Source organism: Trichechus manatus, unplaced genomic scaffold (assembly GCF_000243295.1).
Source record: "Trichechus manatus latirostris isolate Lorelei unplaced genomic scaffold, TriManLat1.0 scaffold00076, whole genome shotgun sequence".
Lineage (NCBI taxonomy): Eukaryota > Metazoa > Chordata > Mammalia > Sirenia > Trichechidae > Trichechus > Trichechus manatus.
In genome coordinates this window covers 11,599,326-11,619,805 of record NW_004444012.1, presented here as the reverse complement: position 1 = coordinate 11,619,805, position 20,480 = coordinate 11,599,326, and the positions used below count along the sequence as shown (strand labels likewise).

General features: G+C 43.5%; 2 protein-coding genes across 6 annotated transcripts in view; one reads left to right on the top strand and one right to left on the bottom strand.

Annotated features, from left to right (window-relative positions):
- TUBGCP4 (tubulin gamma complex component 4) overlaps positions 1 to 3,154 on the bottom strand; it is a 60,100-nt gene extending 56,946 nt beyond the window's left edge. For both annotated transcript variants that reach the window (XR_002824755.1, XM_004380684.2), the window contains exon 1: positions 3,040 to 3,154. Coding sequence is in view for 1 of the 2 variants with exons in the window: in XM_004380684.2 (XP_004380741.2) it covers positions 3,040 to 3,117 (78 nt within the window). In the remaining variant the exon portion in view is untranslated. The remainder of the gene's footprint in view (positions 1 to 3,039) is intronic.
- A 58-nt stretch (positions 3,155 to 3,212) lies between these two features.
- Positions 3,213 to 18,417, top strand: ZSCAN29 (zinc finger and SCAN domain containing 29). 4 transcript variants are annotated; one of them, XM_023735209.1, is made up of 6 exons: positions 3,213 to 3,332; positions 4,458 to 4,890; positions 5,355 to 5,559; positions 7,478 to 8,179; positions 12,253 to 12,723; positions 15,327 to 18,417. In XM_023735209.1, exons 2-6 carry the CDS (start codon positions 4,573 to 4,575, stop codon positions 16,193 to 16,195), a joined length of 2,565 nt encoding a protein of 854 aa, XP_023590977.1. In that variant the 5' UTR covers positions 3,213 to 3,332; positions 4,458 to 4,572; the 3' UTR covers positions 16,196 to 18,417. The 4 variants fall into 4 exon arrangements, with proteins under 4 accessions (XP_023590977.1, XP_004380740.1, XP_023590978.1 ...); XM_004380683.2 differs by lacking the exon at positions 3,213 to 3,332 and adding an exon at positions 3,367 to 3,960; XM_023735210.1 differs by lacking the exon at positions 3,213 to 3,332 and having other exon boundaries at positions 4,576 to 4,890; positions 7,512 to 8,179.
- The last annotated feature ends 2,063 nt before the right edge of the window (positions 18,418 to 20,480 follow it).

Sequence of the window (20,480 nt, the reverse complement as noted above, 5' to 3'; positions counted from 1 at the left end):
TGCCTCTTAGCTCAAGCAGATACAAGAGACTAAATGGGCAGCTTCTGTCTGGAGGTGAGATGGGAAGGCAGAGACGGCTAGGAGCTGGTTGACTGGACATGGGGAATCGGGTGGAAAGGAGGAGTGTGCTGTCACAGTATGGGGAGAGCAATTAGAGTCACATAACAACGTATGTATAAATTTTTGTATGGAAGACTAACTTGAAATGTACACTTCATTTAAACTATAACAATAAACAACAACAACAAAAATACCATTTGTTCTTGATCATATGCTATCTCCTGAAATGGCTGAACATCGAGCAATTCTTTTGGAATAGTGACTCTATATTTCTTTCATCTTGTTTTGAGGCTTCCTGCATTGTTTAATGTTTTGCCCACAGAATCCTTCAAAATTGCAACTCAAGACTTCAATTTTTTTCTCCAGTCATTTCAGCTTGAGAAATGCCGAGCGTGTTCTTTCCTTTTCGTTTTCTAACTCCAGATCTTTGCACATTTCATTATAATACTTTACTGTCTTCTCGAGTCACCCTTTAAATCTGTTCACCCCTTTTACTTCATCATTTCTTCCATTCTCTTTAGCTGCTCTACGTTCAAGAGCGAGCTTCCGTGTCTCTTCTGATGTCGATTTTGGTGTTTTCTTTCTTTCCTTTTTAATAAGCTTTTGATTTCTTCATCCCATAACTTGTCTGGTGTTCAATCATTTAGTATTCAGTGTGTCAAATCTATTCTTGAGATGGTTTCTAAATTCAGGTGGGATATACTCAGGGTCATTCTTTGGCTCTCGTAGACCTGTTTTAATTTTCTTTAGCTTCAACTTGAACTTGCATAGGAGCAATTGATGGTCTATTCTGCAGTTGGTCCCCGGCCTTGTTCTGACGGATGATATTGAGCTTTTCCATCATTTCTTTCCACAGATGTAGATTTGATTCCTGTTTTCCATCCAGTGAAGTTCATGTCTATAATCACCGTTTATGTTGTTGAAAAAAGGTATTGCCAATGAATAAGTTGTCCGTCTTGCAAAATTCTATCATGTGATCTCCGGTGTCTCACCAAGGCCATATTTTCCAACTACTGATCCTTCTTCTTTGTTTCCAACTTTTGCATTCCAATCACCGGTAATTATCAATGCATCCTGATTGCATGTTTGATCAATTTCAGACTCCAGAAGTTGATAAAAATCTTTAATTTCTCCATCTTTGGCATTAGTGGTTGGTGCGTAAATTTGAATAACAGCCGTATTAACTGGTCTTCCTTGTATGTGTATGGGTATTATCCTGACAACATTGTAATTCAGGATAGATCCTGAAATGCTCTTTTTGACAATGACTGCAATGCCATTTCTCTTCAATTTGTCATTCCCAGCATAGTAGATCATAACATTGCCTGATTCAAAATGGCCAGTACCAGTCCACTGCAGCTCACTATTGCCTAGGATATCGATGTTTATGCATTCCATTTCATTTTTGATGACTTCCAATTTTCCTAGTTTCATACTTTGTACATTCCATGTTCCAATTATTAATGGATGTTTGCAGCTGTTTCTTCTGATTTTGAGTCGTGCCACCTCAGCAAATGAAGATCCCGAAAACTTTACTCCATCCATGTCATTAAGGTTGACTCTACTTTGAGAAGGCAGCTCTTCCCCAGTAGTATTCTGAGTGCCTTCCAACCTGAGGGGCTTATCTTCTGGCATTATATTAGACAATGTTCTGCTGCTATTCATCAAGGTTTTCACTGGCCAATTTTTTCAGAAGTAGATGGCCAGGTCTTTCTTCCTAGTTTGTCCACTGAAACCTGTCCATCATGGGTAATCCTGCTGGTATTTGAAATACCAGTGGCACAGCTTCCAGTATCACAGGAATATGAAAGCCACCACAGTATGACAAACTGACAGACGCGTGGAAAAGATTACCATGCAGCATTGGAAACCCTGTGGGGCAGCTCTATGGAGTTGGAATTGACCCGATGGCAATGGATTTGGTTTTAATTATTAACTAAGGAGCGCTGGTGGTGCAATGGTCACGAGCTTGCTGCAAATCCAAAAGTCAGAGGTTCAAACCTACCTGGCGATATGCTCCTGTAAAGACTACAGCCTAGGAAACCCTATAGTGCAGTTCTACTCTGTCATATAGGGTCAGTATGAGTCGGAATCAACTTGATAGCAGATGACAACAATTATTAACTAGGAGTCCCTGGGTGGCACAAATAGTTAAGCGTTCAACTACCAGCCAAAAGGTTGGTGGTTCAAACCCACCTAGAGGTACCCCCGGAAGACAGGCCTGGCTACCTGCTTCCAAAAGGTCACAGCCTTGAAAACCCTATGGAGCGTCTCTACTCTGCACATATAGGATCATCCTGAGTAGGGATCAACTCAGCAACGAACAACAATTAGTATCTATTGGACTCCAGGAGTCTAGATTAAGCTGTAAAATGGACATAAGGTGATTGTAAGGGTTAAATGAGATAATCCTCCAAACAATGTCTAGTCCTCCTAAGGCCTTGGTTACTTGAAGGCCCCCTTCCAAGTTCTCCACCTACTGTAGAAGGAATAATGAGAGAAACACCCTCTCATTCATTTCTTCATTCAACTAAATTTGCTCAGCATTTATTGTGTCAAGTGCTGGGTATTTGGACCAGTCTTCAAAACTCAGTTTGAAACAGTACAAACGTGAAAAGGAGAGAAAGCGGCTCCTACGCTTTTATACCGAGTTCCCCAGCTCCGGGGCTTGGACAACTCGACCTTAGGCCCCGCCCCGGGACACCCGCCACCGCACCCCCCCACGGCGGGGCCATTCAGGGGCTGCTCTCAGTTTCCTTGCCTAGGCCCAGTCCTCTCCGGGTGTTCCCGCTAGCTCTCACCTTACCTCGCCCTTAGGGCCCTCGGGCACCACGCTCCAGTTACCTAGTCATGGACACGCCCCCTGAAACACCTCCGTCCTTGCAGGCCCAGCCCCTTCGACTCTCTCAGACTCCACCCCCTGGCTCTGGCTCTAGTCCCGCAGTTGCTCAGTGGTTGCCGCACTGGGCAGTACAATACCTGGAGGCCACTCCGCTTGTTCCAGGTGAAGATGGACCCCGGGTACCCGCTCAGAGCTAACAGCAGCTCGTGGATCATTCCCACGGCGGACCTTGAGTCCCTAGATACGTCACCCTCTCCTCCAGCGCCTTTCCAGGCGATCACGGAGGCGAGTTTTCCCTTCTCGACGCGTGCACAAGCCCCAGGGATGAGCAGTTCGTCCTGAATCAACCCCGCCGAAACAACTGCTGCGAGAGGAGCAAAAGGGAAGCTGGGAAGTCGGCGCGCCAAATCCCGGAAGTGCGCCGGCCTCGGTTTGTCCCACCCTCTCTCTACTCTTGGGGTGGGAGGGAGACGGGAGGCTTAGTAGCTGCCCCTGCGCATGCGCCCTTTGTGCCCTGAGGCGCCCGCTCGGACTTCCGGTTTGAGAAATGGACTGGGAGGCCGGCGGCGAGCTGGGGCCGGGTCGGAGCTGGAGTGGGTGAGGCTGGCCTGGGGGCAGGAATGAGTGGGTTGAGGGCCAGTGCAAGAAGGAGACGCCCCCAGGGGTGTGTCGGAGAGTGTTCTCAGGGCGCCTTAGCCCGGCCGGAGGCCTCTGTTAGGCACTCCACCGCGGCTCCGACAGTGACCCGGCCGGAGGGAGCGAAGACAAAGAGGCCGGATCCCCTTACGCGCGGCTGCTGGAGCTGAGTTCCGCGCCAGCAACCCCGCAGCCCTCGAAGCCTCTGGCCAGCACCCGGGCTCGTCCTCAGGAAACCCATCACTACTGTCCCCTGGACTCCCTCTCTACCAACTCAGTGTGACTCTCCCCAAGCCCACCCGGCCCTCGCTTCAGGAGTCGGAGCCACCTTCTCCCGATGCGCTTGGTTACCCTTCCGTAGCTCTCAAGTCCTTGCTGAACGGTTACTCTGCTGTGAGAGAAAAACAAAGCCTCGACATTTAGTAAATTGATTTTTGTGTGGGGTGCGAATTGGTAGTTGTGGAGTCGGGGGGGGCGGGGCGGACGGAAGGGGCCTCGGGAAGGACTGACGAGGTACGGGGGAGATCAGCTGCGACCCGCTGGACAGAGGCTTTGCCGCCTTCAGCAGGATGGTGACTTGTCTTTAGATCCTCTAGAACTTCGGGGCTTCCATATGGTTCGAACTCACTGTGTAGTACTGGTTAGGGGAGCTAAATGGGGTCGGATTTGGGGGAGGTGGGAGAGGAGCAGACACAGTACTTTCTATTTTCTGGTGCTTCCCCGGGCTGCCCTGGAAGTCGCCCAGAAACGCAACTTTTGAAAGGTCTCTCTCCTTCAGCTTACAGTCTTGGCTTGCTGCCCTGAAGATGGTGCTACCTCAGATGGCCACTTGGAGCATATGGGAAGTCAGGCCAGCCCTGGCGAGATTTTAGACATATGAATACATTCCTTCTGATAGTGCCATCTCTCTCTACCCTAGGAAGAAACTCCTCTTACAGAGAGACTCTGCAGGTGATTCTCCAAGGACATGGGAAGATAGGTGTAAGCCCTGGAGCCCAGTCCCTTAAGTGGAGGGAAGCTGCTTTCTGCTGTGAATGATGGCCAAACCCACTCTGAGAGGGGATGGCACTAACTCTGAGACCTTCCGACAGCGCTTCAGAAGATTCCATTACCAGGAGGTGGCTGGGCCCCGGCAGGCTTTCAGCCAACTCTGGGAACTTTGCTGTCGGTGGCTAAGGCCGGAAGTGCGCACCAAGGAGCAGATCGTAGAGTTGTTGGTGCTAGAGCAGTTCCTGACGGTCTTGCCTGGGGAGATCCAGAACTGGGTACAGGAACAATGTCCAGAAAGTGGAGAAGAGGCGGTGGCTCTGGTGGAAGATTTAGAAAGAGAGCCTGGAAGACCTGGACATTCGGTGAGAAAGGAGGGGGAATTCAGAAATGTGTGACTGGAAAGGGGCAAGGGTAAAGGGCCAGATTAAGATATAGACAGGTTTAAAGAGGGGCACAATCTCCTTCAATGATGCTTATGCTTGTGATCCTGGAACAGGTAACTTTCAGATAGAGCTTGCCTGGAGATGCTACCTGGGTATATCTTTGCCTTCGCTGCCGTAATGAGTTATTCCTAGTCCCTTAATCAGGAAGAAAGGGGATTTTTTTTTTAAACTTGTAGTTGGGTTTACTATTTTGATCTTTTCCTTCTGTAGTTCTAGCTGCTCTAAGTTAATAGTAATGGAATTCCCTGTTTGTTATAACCCCCAACCCCTTCAACTCCAGCCATGTCCCAGAAGGATGATCTCTTTTGGGGTATTAATTAATCTCCTCTGGGAATGCCCTGCATTATGACCTTGCAGTGACAATTCGTGGGGGTTGTTTCTAGGTCACAGTCTCTGTGAAGGGGCAGGAAGTGCGCTCGGAGAAGATGACACCCCTGAAATCATCACGGGAGTTGTTAAGTGTTCGGCAGGAGTCAGTGGAACCCCAGCCCAGGGGTGTACCCAAGAAAGAGAGGGCAAGAAGCCCAGACCTGGGACCACAGGAGCAGATGAACCCAAAGGAGAAGCTCAGACCTTTTCAAAGGAGCGGTGAGGAGTAGATTCATGTGGGTAGATAGGTGTCATTCTAAGCTGGGAGAAGTAGGGTTGGAAATAGTGAGTGGGAAAGGGATTTCAGGAGTAAGAGAATTGTAGAATATGCAGTTGTTGGGGACCAACTGAAGGCATGTAGTTTAGCTCTCTGCCTACAGTAAGTATTTTTTATATTTACACTTTTGATAAGTCCACGAGAGGATGGCTTCCTAGTTTTTATCTGAACTTGGAACTATTTTAACTTAACCAACTATTTTGGTAGTGATAATAGTAGGTCACTATTTTCTAGATAGAAGTTCTTTTCTATACTTGAAGGCACATCTTCCTTTTAGTCATTTCCATCTCCAAATGGAAGTATGTTTATTTGTTAAACTTTTCTCCAGAAGCTCCATTCTCAGACCTAGGTTTTTATTAACTCTCCTTTAATCTCAGTGTTAATTGTGGAGAATTAAATTCTGTGTATTATGCTAGGGAGGCCTGGTAGGGAGAGGCAGAACAGGAGCTTTTCCTTCACAATTTTGCTACATTTTCTTTCAGTATAATCCAATTTATAATTATTTGATAATTTTTGTTCACCTGTTAACTCCCAGGACTCTTACAGCTTTCCGTATTGCCTTTGTGCCTAGTCGCTGCTTCTTGTACTTGATTTTGTAGAACTTGTTTTTCTTCTTTGAACTCTATTGAACTCCATTTTGTATATTTTTTTCTTTGATCATTTGTTTAATTTGTTGAGGTTGTTTTGAATTCTGATCTTATCATCCAAGACATTGGCCTTCTCAGCCAGTTTGGTAATGGTCTTTATTAGTCATCCACATCAAGTCCCTGAAACCCACACACCGACTTAGAGAATTAAATCAGTTGGGTTTTAAACACCTACAGCGCGCTCAACCCCTCACAGGGTTCTTGAGCTTACAGTGTGACTGAGAACACAACCACATACTATAAATACGTGCTGAGCTCTGCGGGAACAATACCAAACACTGACTTGTTGCTCAATTGTGTGAGTGCAGTGGGGCTTTGGCAGAGTGAGAGATGAGGGAGGGTTAGTGTACGGTCTCAGGGACACTGGCAAATATGGCTTCTTGAAGGATGAGTTAAATTTTGATAGGAAGAAGAGTTAAAGAGAGCACAACGTGGTAAATAAAAAGTTAGCTGTGTTCTGAAGAGAATAATATGAGTGGAAAGTGCATGGTAGACAGGAAGGTTAAGGTTCAGCAGGTAGGGTAGGGCTAATTCTAATCTTGAAAACTGGAGGGAAGTATAGATTGGATGAGGTAAGATTTAGAGAGTGGTTGAAGGTTTTGAACAGAGAAGTGACATGATGGGAGCTGTAAATACACTGTTCTAGCAGCAGTATAGCCTGTGAACTGAGAAAGCAAGGGCCCGGGTTAGGTAGAGAATAGCAGTGAATGCTGCAGTTATCCAAGTTTGAGCAGATAAGGAGGCTGGGTTTGTATGGTGGCGGTAGGGAGGACTTACTAAGGGAAACACCTTTAGAACTTGGTAACTGAATGTGGAAATGGATGAGTTGGAGACAAACCCCCCTCCTCACGTTGAAATCACTGAGTTTGATTCTCTAGCCCCAAGTGAAGAACTATAGGAGACAGGAGGTAACTGTTTCCAACAGTTCCTGCCTACAGGTGGTGAGGAGGGTTAGGGAGCAACTTGGAATAGAAGTATCTGCTCTGAACGCACAACAGAACCTTTTCTTCTTGTCACCCTGCTCTGGAAAATTCTCATTTTTTGCAGTTTACAGTATTTTCCCCACTTTCCTCAACCCATTGAACTTTCTGAAAACATTTCCCTAGGCACTTTCCTGATAATCGTTTTGGATAAAAAAGGCAGGACTAAACTCAGAGATTTTTATATGATCAGCCCAAACTATGATATCGTTTGTTTGCTTCCCTGCAAGCAGGATTTCCATTTCCTAAATCTGGTGTGGTCTCCAGGCCGGAGCAGGGAGAGCCATGGATCCTAGATCCGCTGGTCTCCAAGGAGAGGGAACTCCCAAGAGGCAGTCACACTGGAGAAGGACGAATGCCTGCTGATCTGTTACCATCCAGGAGCGAGAGAAGAAGCTGGGTAGAACAGGATCACTGGGGCTTTGAGGATGAGAACGTGGCAGGGGTGCACTGGGGCTATGAAGAGACGAAAACTCTCCTTGCAATTCTCAGTCAGACTGAGTTTTACGAGGCTCTCCGAAATTGTCATAGAAATAGCCAAGTGTATGGGGCAGTGGCTGAGCGGCTTCGGGAGTATGGCTTCCTCCGGACCTTGGAACAGTGTCGGACCAAGTTCAAAGGTCTCCAGAAGAGCTATCGGAAAGTCAAGAGTGGCCACCCGCCTGAGACCTGCCTGTTCTTTGAAGAGATGGAAGCCCTGATGAGTGCGCAGGTCATTGCCCTGCCCAGTAACGGCCTGGAAGAGGCAGCCTCTCACTCAGGTCTAGTGGGCAGTGATGCCAAGACTGAGGAACCAGGGCAAGAGGGCTGGCAGCCTCATGGGGAAGCAGAAGAGGCCATGGCTGAGGAGTCTGACAGTGATGACATGGGCCCGGAGGCCACCCCCCAGGACTCCGACAGCTCATCTGCACCAGTCCTGTTCCGAAGCCCAGGTGGTAAGAGGCTTTTCTTCTTGGTTTGGGGATTAGACTTGGAGGGGGATGAGACTGGATATGGAGTCAGGAGGCACAATGTCACCTGCCAGCTTTGCCACTTAAATAGGGAACAAAGAGGGTACTTCTAAATTCTACGTGTATTTCATTCTCGTTTGTGGTAAAAAGATAATAGGTAGGGAATAACTTTAGATTTTTTAAAGAAATACACTCAGAAAATTCAATAGAGTCTTGAAAAGAAATAAATATCATTCCTTTCATTTCTTTATTAAAATTTTTTTCTGATTATAAAATGATTGCAGGCTCATTGAGGAGAACTTGTCACTACATTATTTTTAAGGAGATCTAGCATTTATTGAATACCTGATATAAACTTGGTGCTTTACACGTTACTGTATTTTTTCGCAAATAGTGTGCCCACATAAATAACATGCACACACAATGTATGGAAATGATGAAATTATGTAAAAAAAGTACTGGCATAGCACACCCATGCATATACTGCACATGTCTTGTGACATTTCCCAAAGTGAATTTGGGCCTCATTCACCTTCATTTAATAGTTCAAAAATGTTACTTTTGATCATTTGTATAATAAAGGTATACCATATTTTTATGCAAATAACATGTGCCTTCTATGTTTGATTACCAACCACACCCTCTCCCCATGAGGTATTTTCATAAGCAGCGCTTACACCGATTTTTTTTACGTTGCTGTTAAAAAAAAAATTAGCATAGGGTGCTTACAAAAATACCTCGTGGGGGAGGGTGCGGTTGACAAACAAACATAGAAGGTGCGTATTATTTGTGTAAAAATATGGTAAACCATGGCCAAGAAGTCATGGATTGAGTTTGGTAGTGCCTGGTAATTGGAAAATAAACAGTTGGAACTGTGTGTTTCTGTTTATTTAAGTTGATCAGTATATCCCTGTCACTTTTGAGTTATCAGTCAGAACCTTGAACCTACTGAAGCCTGTCCATAAATCATGTGTTATCAGTTGGAAGTGTAAACAAAGCGAAGCCTGCACTGGCATAAATGGCACCAGTAGTTATCAATAGGAATCTCAGTTGGATCTGCAGTGACATAATTATCACAGTTATTTTCGAACTCTGGCTTTTAATTGGAGGAGTAAACAAAGCAAAACTGATAACACAATTGCTCTTGCCTCAACAGTTGAATTCAAAAACCTTATCAGATCATCTTAAGTGAAACCATTAAGCTATGTTAGGTCTGCTTATTTCATAGTCTAATTACGTGTTATTAGCGCCAATGTCTTTGATCAGTGATCATAAATCACCTTAGTCATGCTTGCGAGCATATAAAGAGACCCCTGTGGCGTAGTGGTTAAGAGCTACAGCTGCTCGAATCCACCAGGCGCTCCTTGGAAACTATAGGGCAGTTCTACTCCGTCCTATAGGGTGGTTAAGAGTCGGAATCGACTTGATGGCAGTGGGTTTGGTTTTTTTTGGTTTTGCTTCTTGTACATCTCACATTTGAATTGTGTTCTCTTTACTTGAACGAACCAGTTATTGATAGTATCGTGCACATTTTTTCAGTTCATAAATCTAAATCTTAGAACCCTTTAGGATCATGGCAGGAATTAGACACAAGTCCTACACCGCTGACTTCAAACTGAAAGTCATGAGGGCGGAAGAAACAATAACAGCGGCAGCGAGAGAGTTTGAGGTTGGAAAGTCGTCCATTTGCGAATGGATAAAGAAGAAAAAGGAGCTGGAGACAATCCATGAAAATGTACACGTCGTGGGCCCAAAGCGAAATGGCCTGAGTTGTAGAGCGACTTGAAAGAGTGGATTATTTCTCAAAGGAAATGAAATCAAGCTGTCTCTACTGTTGCAAGTCAGGTGAAAGTGAAGCTTCTGGCGAATGAAAGAGGAATCACAGATTTCAATGCAGGTTTCACTTGGATTTCTAAATTCATGAAAAGGAATGGCCTTTCCGGGAGAATGAGAACCACTGATGATGATAACGAATAAATAATCTAAAATGGCCTACTTTAAGTTTAAAACACAGTTTGTTCTGATGACTCATTTGTTGACTTCAAAGACATTGATTATCAAAAATTATGTTTCAGTTTAAGACTTATAAAAGCAATAAAATATAAACATCTTGTTCTTGTAGATTTAGTCCTAGGATAATTTCTTATCTAATTTCTAGCTTTTCGTGAATTCATACTGTTCGGTTTCAACATGGCGTCCCATTTCCATCATGAGCTCATTCAGTTCACAATTGGTAGCACTTGGTTTAGGAAAATACCTTAAATGAAGTTTCCATGAGATTAGTCTTATCCCGGTAACATTAAATCCATTGGACAGAAAGAAAATTGAGGTCAGCAACATGTAAAAAAATATTGGTACAGTGTGCTTATGAAAATAAGGCACTGAGGGGTGTACAGTTTGCAAAAATGTATAACGCTCATGTTATTTGTGTAAAAATACGGTATATCTCTTACCCTTCAAAATCTCTCAGTCAGTCTATTATGTGTTCCTTTTTGCTTAGAATAGCACAGTGAAAGATTGCCCAAAGTGTGTTCTAAGCAGCACTAGACCTTCAAGATCTTTCATAGAAAAGGTTTCCATGGCTAAGTTTGGGAAATATTTTATAATAGTCTCAGCTATTCGCAATACACATTGTATTTTAACAGCACTGAGAAGTCCTGTAGTAAGAAAGCTTGCTTGGCACTGTGTTTGGAAATATTATTGGCCTATGGAATCCTTTTTTAAGTATCACTTATTACTGTTGATTTAATTTATACAACCGTGGTGTTATGGAAAGAACACCAAAGTATGAGGAGGCTTTTTTTTTTTCTTTTTTTAAAATAAAACAGCTCTATTGAGAGAGAATTCACATGCCACACAATTCACCCTCAATCTTCTCAGTGCCTGTTTCCTCATGAAGCAAAACCAAACCGACTGCTGTCAAGTCGATTCTGACTCATAGTGACCCTATATGGCAGAATGGAAGTAGAACTGCTCCATAGGGTTGCCAAGGCTGTAAATCTTTACAGAAACAGACTGCCACGTCTTTTCTCTTGTGGAATGGCTGGTGGGTTCGACTCACCAACCTTTTGGTTAGCAGCCAAGTGCTTAACAACAGTGCCACCGGGGCTCCTTCAGTAACGTGCTGGCTGCTATTGTTATCCTTGTCCTTTTCTGTTCATCTTTTTCCACTGCTTTTTGTCTTCCGATTTTTTCCCATTCTCTTTCATTCTCAGTAAGTGGAGGATGATGGGAGAAGTCTAACCTCCAACTGGCTTTCGTTTGGGAGGAAGACTCTTGAAGCCCCCTTTCCTTTGACCTTGGGTACCTTCAGGAAGCAGAGACTTAACTATCCTGAAAGCACTGCCCAAGGGCGGGGACCTGCAGCCCTAGCAATGTGTTCAGTCCAGGGGATGCCGTCTCCTCTGCTTCCTCTCCTGGCATCTAGTCCTGCACCCCTGCAGATAAGGTGCATGGCTATAAGCTCCTTTTCTTTTACCCTTCAGGTCCTTTGCCATTACTGGGCTTGATTATTTGAGATTGTGGCAAGTTAAAAAGGGCCATAATAGGGATCAAGCAGCAATGTGATTCTGAAAGAGGCAGTTCCTTGGGGTTTGGGGTCATTCTTTGGCAAACAATCCCAAGGAAGTAGGGCTGGTAGAAAAAGGAGAATGGTCGATACGTTAGGGGTCACTCTGTGGCTGACAGTGATGGATTGTGGTTCTTCTTCCCCTGATCAGTTATTTTCTAGTTAGGATCAGAACTCCAGAACAACTACTGGAAGGATGGAAAAATGCATGCTGTACACTTGCCTCAGTACTTAGTGACGGTTTCAGTGGTCAGGCAGAAAGCCCTCTCAACATAGGAATTAAGGTCTTTGTAAAATTGCTATGGGATATAGGGAAGCAGAGCATTCTGTAATGAGTTTGCATAGATTTTGGAAACACGAAGTATTTACCTTTCTATATAGAACGTGAGGTTAGTGACTTTTCATGTTGCAGATGGTAGGTAGGTCTGAGGAATTGAGGCTTTAAAGCTCTGGGTTATAAGTGGTACTGAAATTTCTGTTCTGGTGGCAGGTGTACACTGGGGCTATGAAGAGACCAAGACGTACCTTGCAATTCTTAGTGAGACTCAGTTTTACGAAGCGCTCCGGAACTGTCACCGCAACAGTCAGCTGTATGGAGCCGTGGCTGAGCGGTTGTGGGAATATGGCTTCCTCAGGACACCCGAGCAGTGTCGGACCAAGTTTAAAAGTCTACAAACCAGCTATCGCAAAGTCAAGAATGGCCAGGCACCAGAGACCTGTCCCTTCTTTGAAGAGATGGATGCTTTGGTGAGTGCACGGGTTGCTGTCCTGCCCAGCAGTGGCCTGGAAGAGGAGACACCTTCTTGCCCAATCCAGGAGACCAGTGAGGCCGAGGCTGAGAAGCAAGCCGAAGAGGCAGAAGAGGCCATAGAAGAAGATTCTGAGGGCGATGAGGAGGATATGGAGGTACCCCCAGGGGCTGTCCTGACCCGTGCTCCGGTCTTATTCCAGAGCCCCAGTGGTAAGATTCTTTTACTTCTTAAGGTCTAAATGGCGAAAGGGAGCCAGTGGGATTTAGAAAAATAATGATCATGTTGAGGACTAGGAGAACTGGCCTCTCATGCTGTCTTGGATTCTTCTTGTGACTTTATCTCTTCCCTGTTTCCTTTTCATTAAAGCAGTTCAGTGAGGGGATATAAACCATTCATGTGACTTGCCTCTTACATCATCAATCTGAGGTGATTACAAACCGTGTAAAGTTGCTGTCATCCTATGTGTCAGCTATCGAATTTCTAGCCAGTTTACTTAGCAAAATCAGTGGCTGTCAGTTCCAACTCAGAACAAGCCTATAGGACATTGTAGAACTGCCCCCATGGGTTTCCAAGGCTGTAATCTTTATGGAAGCAGACTGCCACATCTTTCTCCCATGGAGCAGCTGGTAGGTTTGAACCGCTGACCTTTCGGTTAGTGGCCGAGCACTCCACACCACCTTAGCAGGGAATCTGAAAGCTAACATTTCCCAAGTGGCATGTCATGTACCCATCGTAGGAGGAACTTAATTTTTAACATTAATTCTCACCTGTTTTTGCTTCTAGTTTCAGTTTGTATGCCAGCTGTGTGTCTGCTTTATTTGCATACTTAAAAACCTGATAATCCTTTTCTTCAGAGCCACTTGAGCAAAAGCCTGAGACTTCTGAGGGAATTGACCCTTTGAATCTTAGTTATTATATAAGAAAAAAACAATACTTCACTATGGGTTCCCTCATTGTGAGGAGAAGAGATCTGATTTTGGAGTCACACATGTATATGTGAATCTGGGCTCTGTTGTTTATCAACAGAGCCAGTTACTTAACCCTTGTAAGTTTGCTTCCCTATTAAGATCTACCTCATGGGGTTGATGTAAATGAGATACTGTGTAAAGCACCTAGCACAGTGCCTGGGTGTATAGTTGTAGTTGTTAGGTGCCGTCAAGTTGGTTCTGACTCATAGCGAGCCTGTGCACAATGGAACGAAATGCTGCCCAGTCCTGTGCCATCCTCATGATGTTTGAGCCCATTGTTGAGCCACTGTGTCAATCCATCTTGTTGAGGGTCTTCCTCTTTTTTGCTGTCTGCATTACTAATGAGTGTTTGCAGAGGTTTGTTCTCATTTTGAGTCATGCCACATCAGTAAATGAAGGTCCTGAAAACTTTACTCCATATCATTAAGGTCAACTTTACCTTGAGGAGACACCTCTTCCCCAGTTGTATTCTGAGTGCCTTCCAACCTGAGGGGCTCATCTTCCAGCTCTATATCAGACAGTGTTCTGCTGCTATCCATAATGTTTTCACTGGCCAGTTTTTTTGGAAGCAGATCACCAGATCCTTCTTCCTAGTCTGTCTTAGTCTGGAAGCTCTGCTGAAACCTGTCTACCATGGGTGACCCTGCTGGTATTTGAAATACCAGTGGTATAGCTTCCAGCATCACAGCAACACGCAAGCCACTACAGTACGACAAACTGATAGACAAGTGGTGGGGGCACATAGTAGGTATTCAATAAATAATATTTTTCCATAAATCCTTTATATCAACATTTTTGAAAGACATTCTATGGAGCATCAATTCCATGGGGTATTAATATATTCCACTAAAAAATCACTTGGAGGTTTGGGAAATGCTGAATACCCTTCTTGGAGACTCACAATATATATTTATTCACATATTTAAGTTTCTGGTATTTCATTTAAACTAGTGAACCCTATTTCATGAAACATAAGACTAGGTTTCTGGGTGGAAATACTGCTTTAGGGGGCATATGTATATATACATCATTCTTTTGCTTAGATTTAGTTCAGGGAATTTGGGATCCAGAGTTTGTTATCTGAAACATCTGAATAACTGCAAATTCTCATAGGCTAGGCCCAGAAGAGACTGGCAGTTGGTTCTTAGGAGAATATTCTTCCTCCTTTTCTTAAAAAGTTGCTTAGTAGAACACCTGGGCATTAGAGTAGGTGTTTTGGAACATTTAGTGATTATTTTTCCAAGGACAAAGAAAATTGTTTTAGAGAGACACTTCTGGCAAAGTTTCTCTCTCAGAGGACTTTTGTTCTTTGAAAAACACTATGTATTTTTCTACCCTGTTTTTATTCTCAACATATATTAGAATTTGAGGTGAAGAGACCCATGTAGGTCTTTCTAGATACAGAAGTTTCCCAAAAAGTTTTCCTGGGCATTCCCTTCTAATCTTTTTAGTTACTGGCAAAAAACTAGAATAACATGATAGGCCTGAGATGAGGCAAAAAAACAGCATTAGAAAATATTTCTCCTGTATAAACATGGTAATGGTCTTGTCTTAAATTCAGTGGGTTTTCCATGCTCTACTGAGGATTTTCTGAAGACCCTGGGTATCCAGGAAGGGTTAAAGGATATTCATCATCCCCTATGTAGACGAGAAGCAAGTGATAGGTTACTACTTAGAGAAATAAAACATTGGAATTTCAGTAGATGAGAATTAGTTGGGGTCAGAGCTCCCTAATTTTTATCTTTCATTATCTAATTGCAATACTTGCTTTCCCCAGGTTTACTTTGCCCTTGTACATACCACTGAGGAAATGAATAACTTTAAAAATTCTATTCTTATATCAGGTTTCGAGGCTGGATTTAAGAATGAAAAGAATCCAAATCGGGATATTTCTGAGGAAGTACAACTGCATAGGACATTGCTCGCAAGATCTGAAAGGAAAATTTCTCGACATCATAATCAGGGTAAAGGCAGTGAGAGTGAATGTAGATCAGGCCGACAGTGGGAAAAGACCCCAGGGGACAGAAGAGGAAAACTGATACTCCCAGAGAGGAGCTTAGGGAAAGTCCTAAATCATCAGAAACCTTATTTGGGAGAGAAACCCTATAAGTATCTCAGATATGGCAAAAGCTTTGGTCCAAACTCCCACCTCATGCATCAGATATCCCACCAGATGGAAAATCCATATAAATGTGCTGATTGTGGGAAAAGCTTCAGTCGTAGTGCACGCCTTATTAGACACCAGAGAATCCACACTGGTGAGAAACCTTATAAATGTCTTGACTGTGGGAAAAGTTTCCGTGACAGTTCAAATTTCATCACCCATAGGAGAATCCACACAGGAGAGAAACCTTATCAGTGTGGTGAGTGTGGAAAACGCTTCAATCAGAGCTCAAGCCTTATAATTCACCAGAGAACCCACACAGGAGAAAAGCCCTATCAATGTGAAGAGTGTGGAAAAAGCTTCAACAACAGTTCTCATTTTAGTGCACATCGGAGGATACACACAGGAGAGAGACCCCACGTGTGTCCTGACTGTGGGAAGAGTTTCAGTAAGAGTTCTGACTTACGTGCACATCATAGAACCCACACAGGAGAGAAACCCTATGGATGTCATGACTGTGGCAAGTGCTTCAGTAAAAGCTCTGCCCTTAATAAGCACCGAGAAATCCATACACGAGAAAAGCTTCTGTCACAGTCAGCACCTAAGTAAGCCCCTGAGGATCTAGAAAGGAAAGAGCTTTGGTAAATATATTGTTTGGAAAGTCTTCCAATAGTGAGATCTGTCTCCTAGCTTAGGAAGTACTCTTTAGGATCTATCCCACTGTTCCTTATGTTCCTCTTGGATCTAAAGCCAAATTTCTGACTCGTTCTTCTTAAAGAATGAAAGGGGAATTTCAGTCCCTCTCTGCTTGCATCTCAATTGACAGATAACACCTTTGCCCTCTGAGCGCCTGTCATTTCCTTAATAGAGAGCATGTAGTAAGAGTTCCCATGAGTTCAGTGTGCACTCTTCTTTACTCTTCCTGTTACTCAGCTGCATTTCTGACTGGAGAAACCCATCACAGAATTATCTCAGGGAGAAATTGTGAGACTTTTTTCATTAAGTGAGTCTAGCTCTTTAAACAATAATGGAAGTGCTAAAAAAAAAAAAAAAAAAAATACTGCACGTTTAACTCAGAATGATGTATTTGCCACACATTCTCTTCATTTATCTTAAGGAGAGTTTAATGTCCATCTTGGTTCTGCCCTATGAATCATCTTGTCAATAACATAAACCTTGTATAAATATTGAGGTGTGAACCCTGATTTCTTAGTTTTTTCCAAGTCCTAGAAGGTTTGGAATAGAGTAGCACTACATTTACAGCATCTAGTTTGATTTTCTTTCTATCCTATTGCATCTGAATTTCATCTGTCCCTTGTGGTCCAGAAGCCCAAAGAGCAAGTTAGCTGGGTGTGGTGATAGAGAAAGCAGTTAAAGCTGCCAGTAGGGAATCTTCCGTGCTGCACATACTCCAAACACCTAGTAAAGTGTTATGCACCGTGTGGGTGCAGAATGCTGACCTGCAGTGAGCAGAGCCACTGCTGCATCCCTGTGTCTAGGAAAACACCATTTAGTACCACAGTCCTTACCCTAATGGCAGGGAAGGTGAGTGTCTGTCTGGTCTGTGGAGGTGCCAGTCTGTGGCCGAAACACACATTCAGCGGGATACATCTACTGTTAAAAGCAGCTCTTCAAATACAAGTGTAATTACTGCTCTTAATAATCGAATAGTATTAAATTTATTGCCTGTATGTTGATAGTAGTATGATAAGAACTGTATAGCACAAGTTAAACAGACCCTGTCCTTGTCCTTACAGTCTACAACAGATGACACTGACATGGACATATAAGTGCACGTGTATAGTTACAACAGTTTTAGAGAAATCTAGAATGGTAGTGACACTATGCGTAAATGTTAAGGTCCAATGTGTTTGAGTTTGCTATAAAAAAAATATGGGAGGTATTTTCTTCAGGAAGGCTCCATGAATCAGGAAGTGTTCAAAGGGAGGGAAAGTCCCTGGGTAAATTAGGGTGGGATGAATTTTCCAAAACTAGTTGCACAATTGAGTGCTGAGTGGGTGAGGAAGGGGAAAACCGGGGAGCGATGTGTGTCATGTAGATGGAGTAGAGGACAAAGGACAGCCCGTGAGGAAGGTTCGAAAAAGCTTGAGGCAGCACACCACTTCAGTAGTATGATGTGGGCTGTGCAGCAGGCAGAATCACCCTAGCTGGAACATGGAGTGCCAGAGGCAGACGACGAGGTGTGGTACGCTTTCATGATGAGGGACTGTGCTGTATTTGTTGATAAGGAAACAGCTGGCTGCCTCTGGGGAGGAAGAATGAGCAGTTTTAGGGGACTAGCTCTGATGGGCAGGTCAGAGAGGGAGATGAACCTGGCCAAGGCCTGTTTCACATTTCATATTAGAATCCTGTGGCTGGAATGAGATCTGGGAGAAGAGTGGGGAGACAGATATTCTATAATTAATACCTGACTGCATTAGATGATAGATCAATTAGGGTTCTGGTGCTGGAGGGATCCTAGTATAAAGAATCTAACGTTTATTAGGACTTAAGGGGAGATGGTATCTCAATTATGTTGCTTTTGCATACAGGAAGGTACAAGAAACACCAGTCTAAAGCAATGCCTCAGAATCTGAGATGGTTTAGGAAGTGTGCTGTAATTTAAAAAAAAAAAAAAAAATTATTGTCTTTAGTATATCTGTACAGTCTTGTGGAAAAGCACTGGATGGGGTATTAACAGATGTGAATGTTTCCAGATGTCTCATGAGTAAATCAACCTGCCTCAGTTTCCTTTTCTGTAAAGCAGAATATTGTTTACACCTTAATCTGCCTCTCAGGGATACCATGTTAATAAAAATTATGTCTATAAAGCGTTGGTGTTCCTTCAGGTGTTTTTTATATGTATGCAAATTATTATGATTAAGTTGTTGATGGTAGGAAGAGATAAATCTTTACCTGCTTCTTTTGGCTTCCGAGGTGGGGTAACTAGAAGTATGAATCTTTATGTTCTAAGCAAAGGAAGAACGGCACAAGAAAAATCACAATGAAAATCCTTGATATCTGTATCCATATGCACAATCCACTAGGACCTGTGATAACTGGGCATGGAGATTGAGCCTTATTTAAAAAGACCAAGGACTAGCCCTCCAACCTCCAGATAACGAGAACGTGCAAAAGGAACAGGGCAAAGACAAAACTCCCTCACCAGGGGAAGACCCAGTTGATCTCAAACCAACTCACAAACCTTTTTCTGCTGCCCAATCTGCTTTTCCTGAGATGGAAGAAGCAAGAAATAATAGTCTTTAAGCATTCTTCCTAAGAAAGAGAACCAAGTCAACTATGCTTAAAGTTACGTGCCGTCAAATTGACTCAGCTCACAGTGACTCTATAGGACAGAGTAGAAGTGCCCCCATCGCGTTTCCTACGCTGTAATCTTTATGGGAGAAGACTGCCAGGTCTTTTCTCCCGCGGAGCAGCTGATGGGTTTGAACTGCTGACCTGGTTAGCAGCCAAGCGCTTAACTACTGCACCACCAGGGCTCCTTATGCTTAAAGTAACATGTTAAACACAGACATAAAAAAATACATAACCACATAAAAAAGTATATATACATATCACTAAAACACTGATAAGCTATTGAACTACCTAGATTTTACAGGCAAAACTTCTGATTCTTGAGGATTCCTGGATTACCTGCTGAGAGGAAAAAGATGGAAAATATTCCAGGACACAATTTTATCTTTTTTTTTAATTATTGTTGTAATTAAATGAAGTTTACATTTCAAGTTAGTCTCCCATACAAAATTTTTTTTTTTACACACATTGTTATAAGAACCCAACAGCTCACCCCATTCTGCAACAGCACACTCCTCCCCTCCACCCCTCATTCCCCATGAACATTCAACCAGCTCCTCTCTCTGCCTTCTCATTTCACCTCTGCGCAGAAGCTGCCCCTTTGGTCTCTTGTATCTACTTGACTAAGAGGCACATTCTCCATGAGTATCACTTTATGTCCCATGGTCCAGTCCAATCCCTGTCTGAAGAGTTGGCCTCGGAAACTGTTTTACAGTTCTGGGGTGATAGTCCAGGGGCCATGCTTTCCGGGGCGCCTCGTGTCTCAGGCAGACCATTAAGTCTGGTCTTACTAGAATTTGAGTTCTGCATCCCATCATTCTACTGCTCCATCAGGGACCCTCTGTTGTGTTCCCTGTCAGGATGTTCATTGGTGGTAGCCAGGCACCATCTAGTTCTTCTGGTCTCAGGCTGAAGTCTCTGGTTTATGTGGCCCATTCTGTCTCTTGGGCTAATATTTGCCTTGTGTCTTTGGTGTTCTTCATTCTCTTTTACTCCAAGTGGTTGGGAAACTGATGCATCTTAGATGACCGCTTGCCAGCTTTTAAGACCCTAGACACCACCAAAGTAGGATGCGGAACATTTTCTTAATAAGCTTTGTTATGCCAATTGACGTAGATGTCCAGGACATAATTTTAAATATTTCATTTTAGTTCTGGGTTCTGACCAACAGCAATAAACCTACCATATTTTTAAAGGATGAAATGAGCCTCTCAATTTTATTTTCCCTACCTAATACATAATGGTATGGTCAAAAAATTGGCAGCATAAATAAAAAGATCTAAAAAACTCAAACTGAGTAATATTTGAGCTGACTACAGACAGCTGAAGTCCCTCCTTTTCTACTACACCATGGGGCTCTCCCAGAAACAAAAATTTGGAAATCAGGTTAAAGGTTGGAAATGGAAAGTGAAAGTCCCTTAGAGCTCAGGAAGTGCCGTCATAATTCCACTATGTTAAAAAAAAGAAAGAAAAGGGTAAGGTACACACATTATTTTTATGAATACCTTGCTTCCTAGGGAGAAAGGTGTATCCTTCCCACACTCCCACTTAAGGCCAGCCTTTTTTTTTTTTTTTTTTT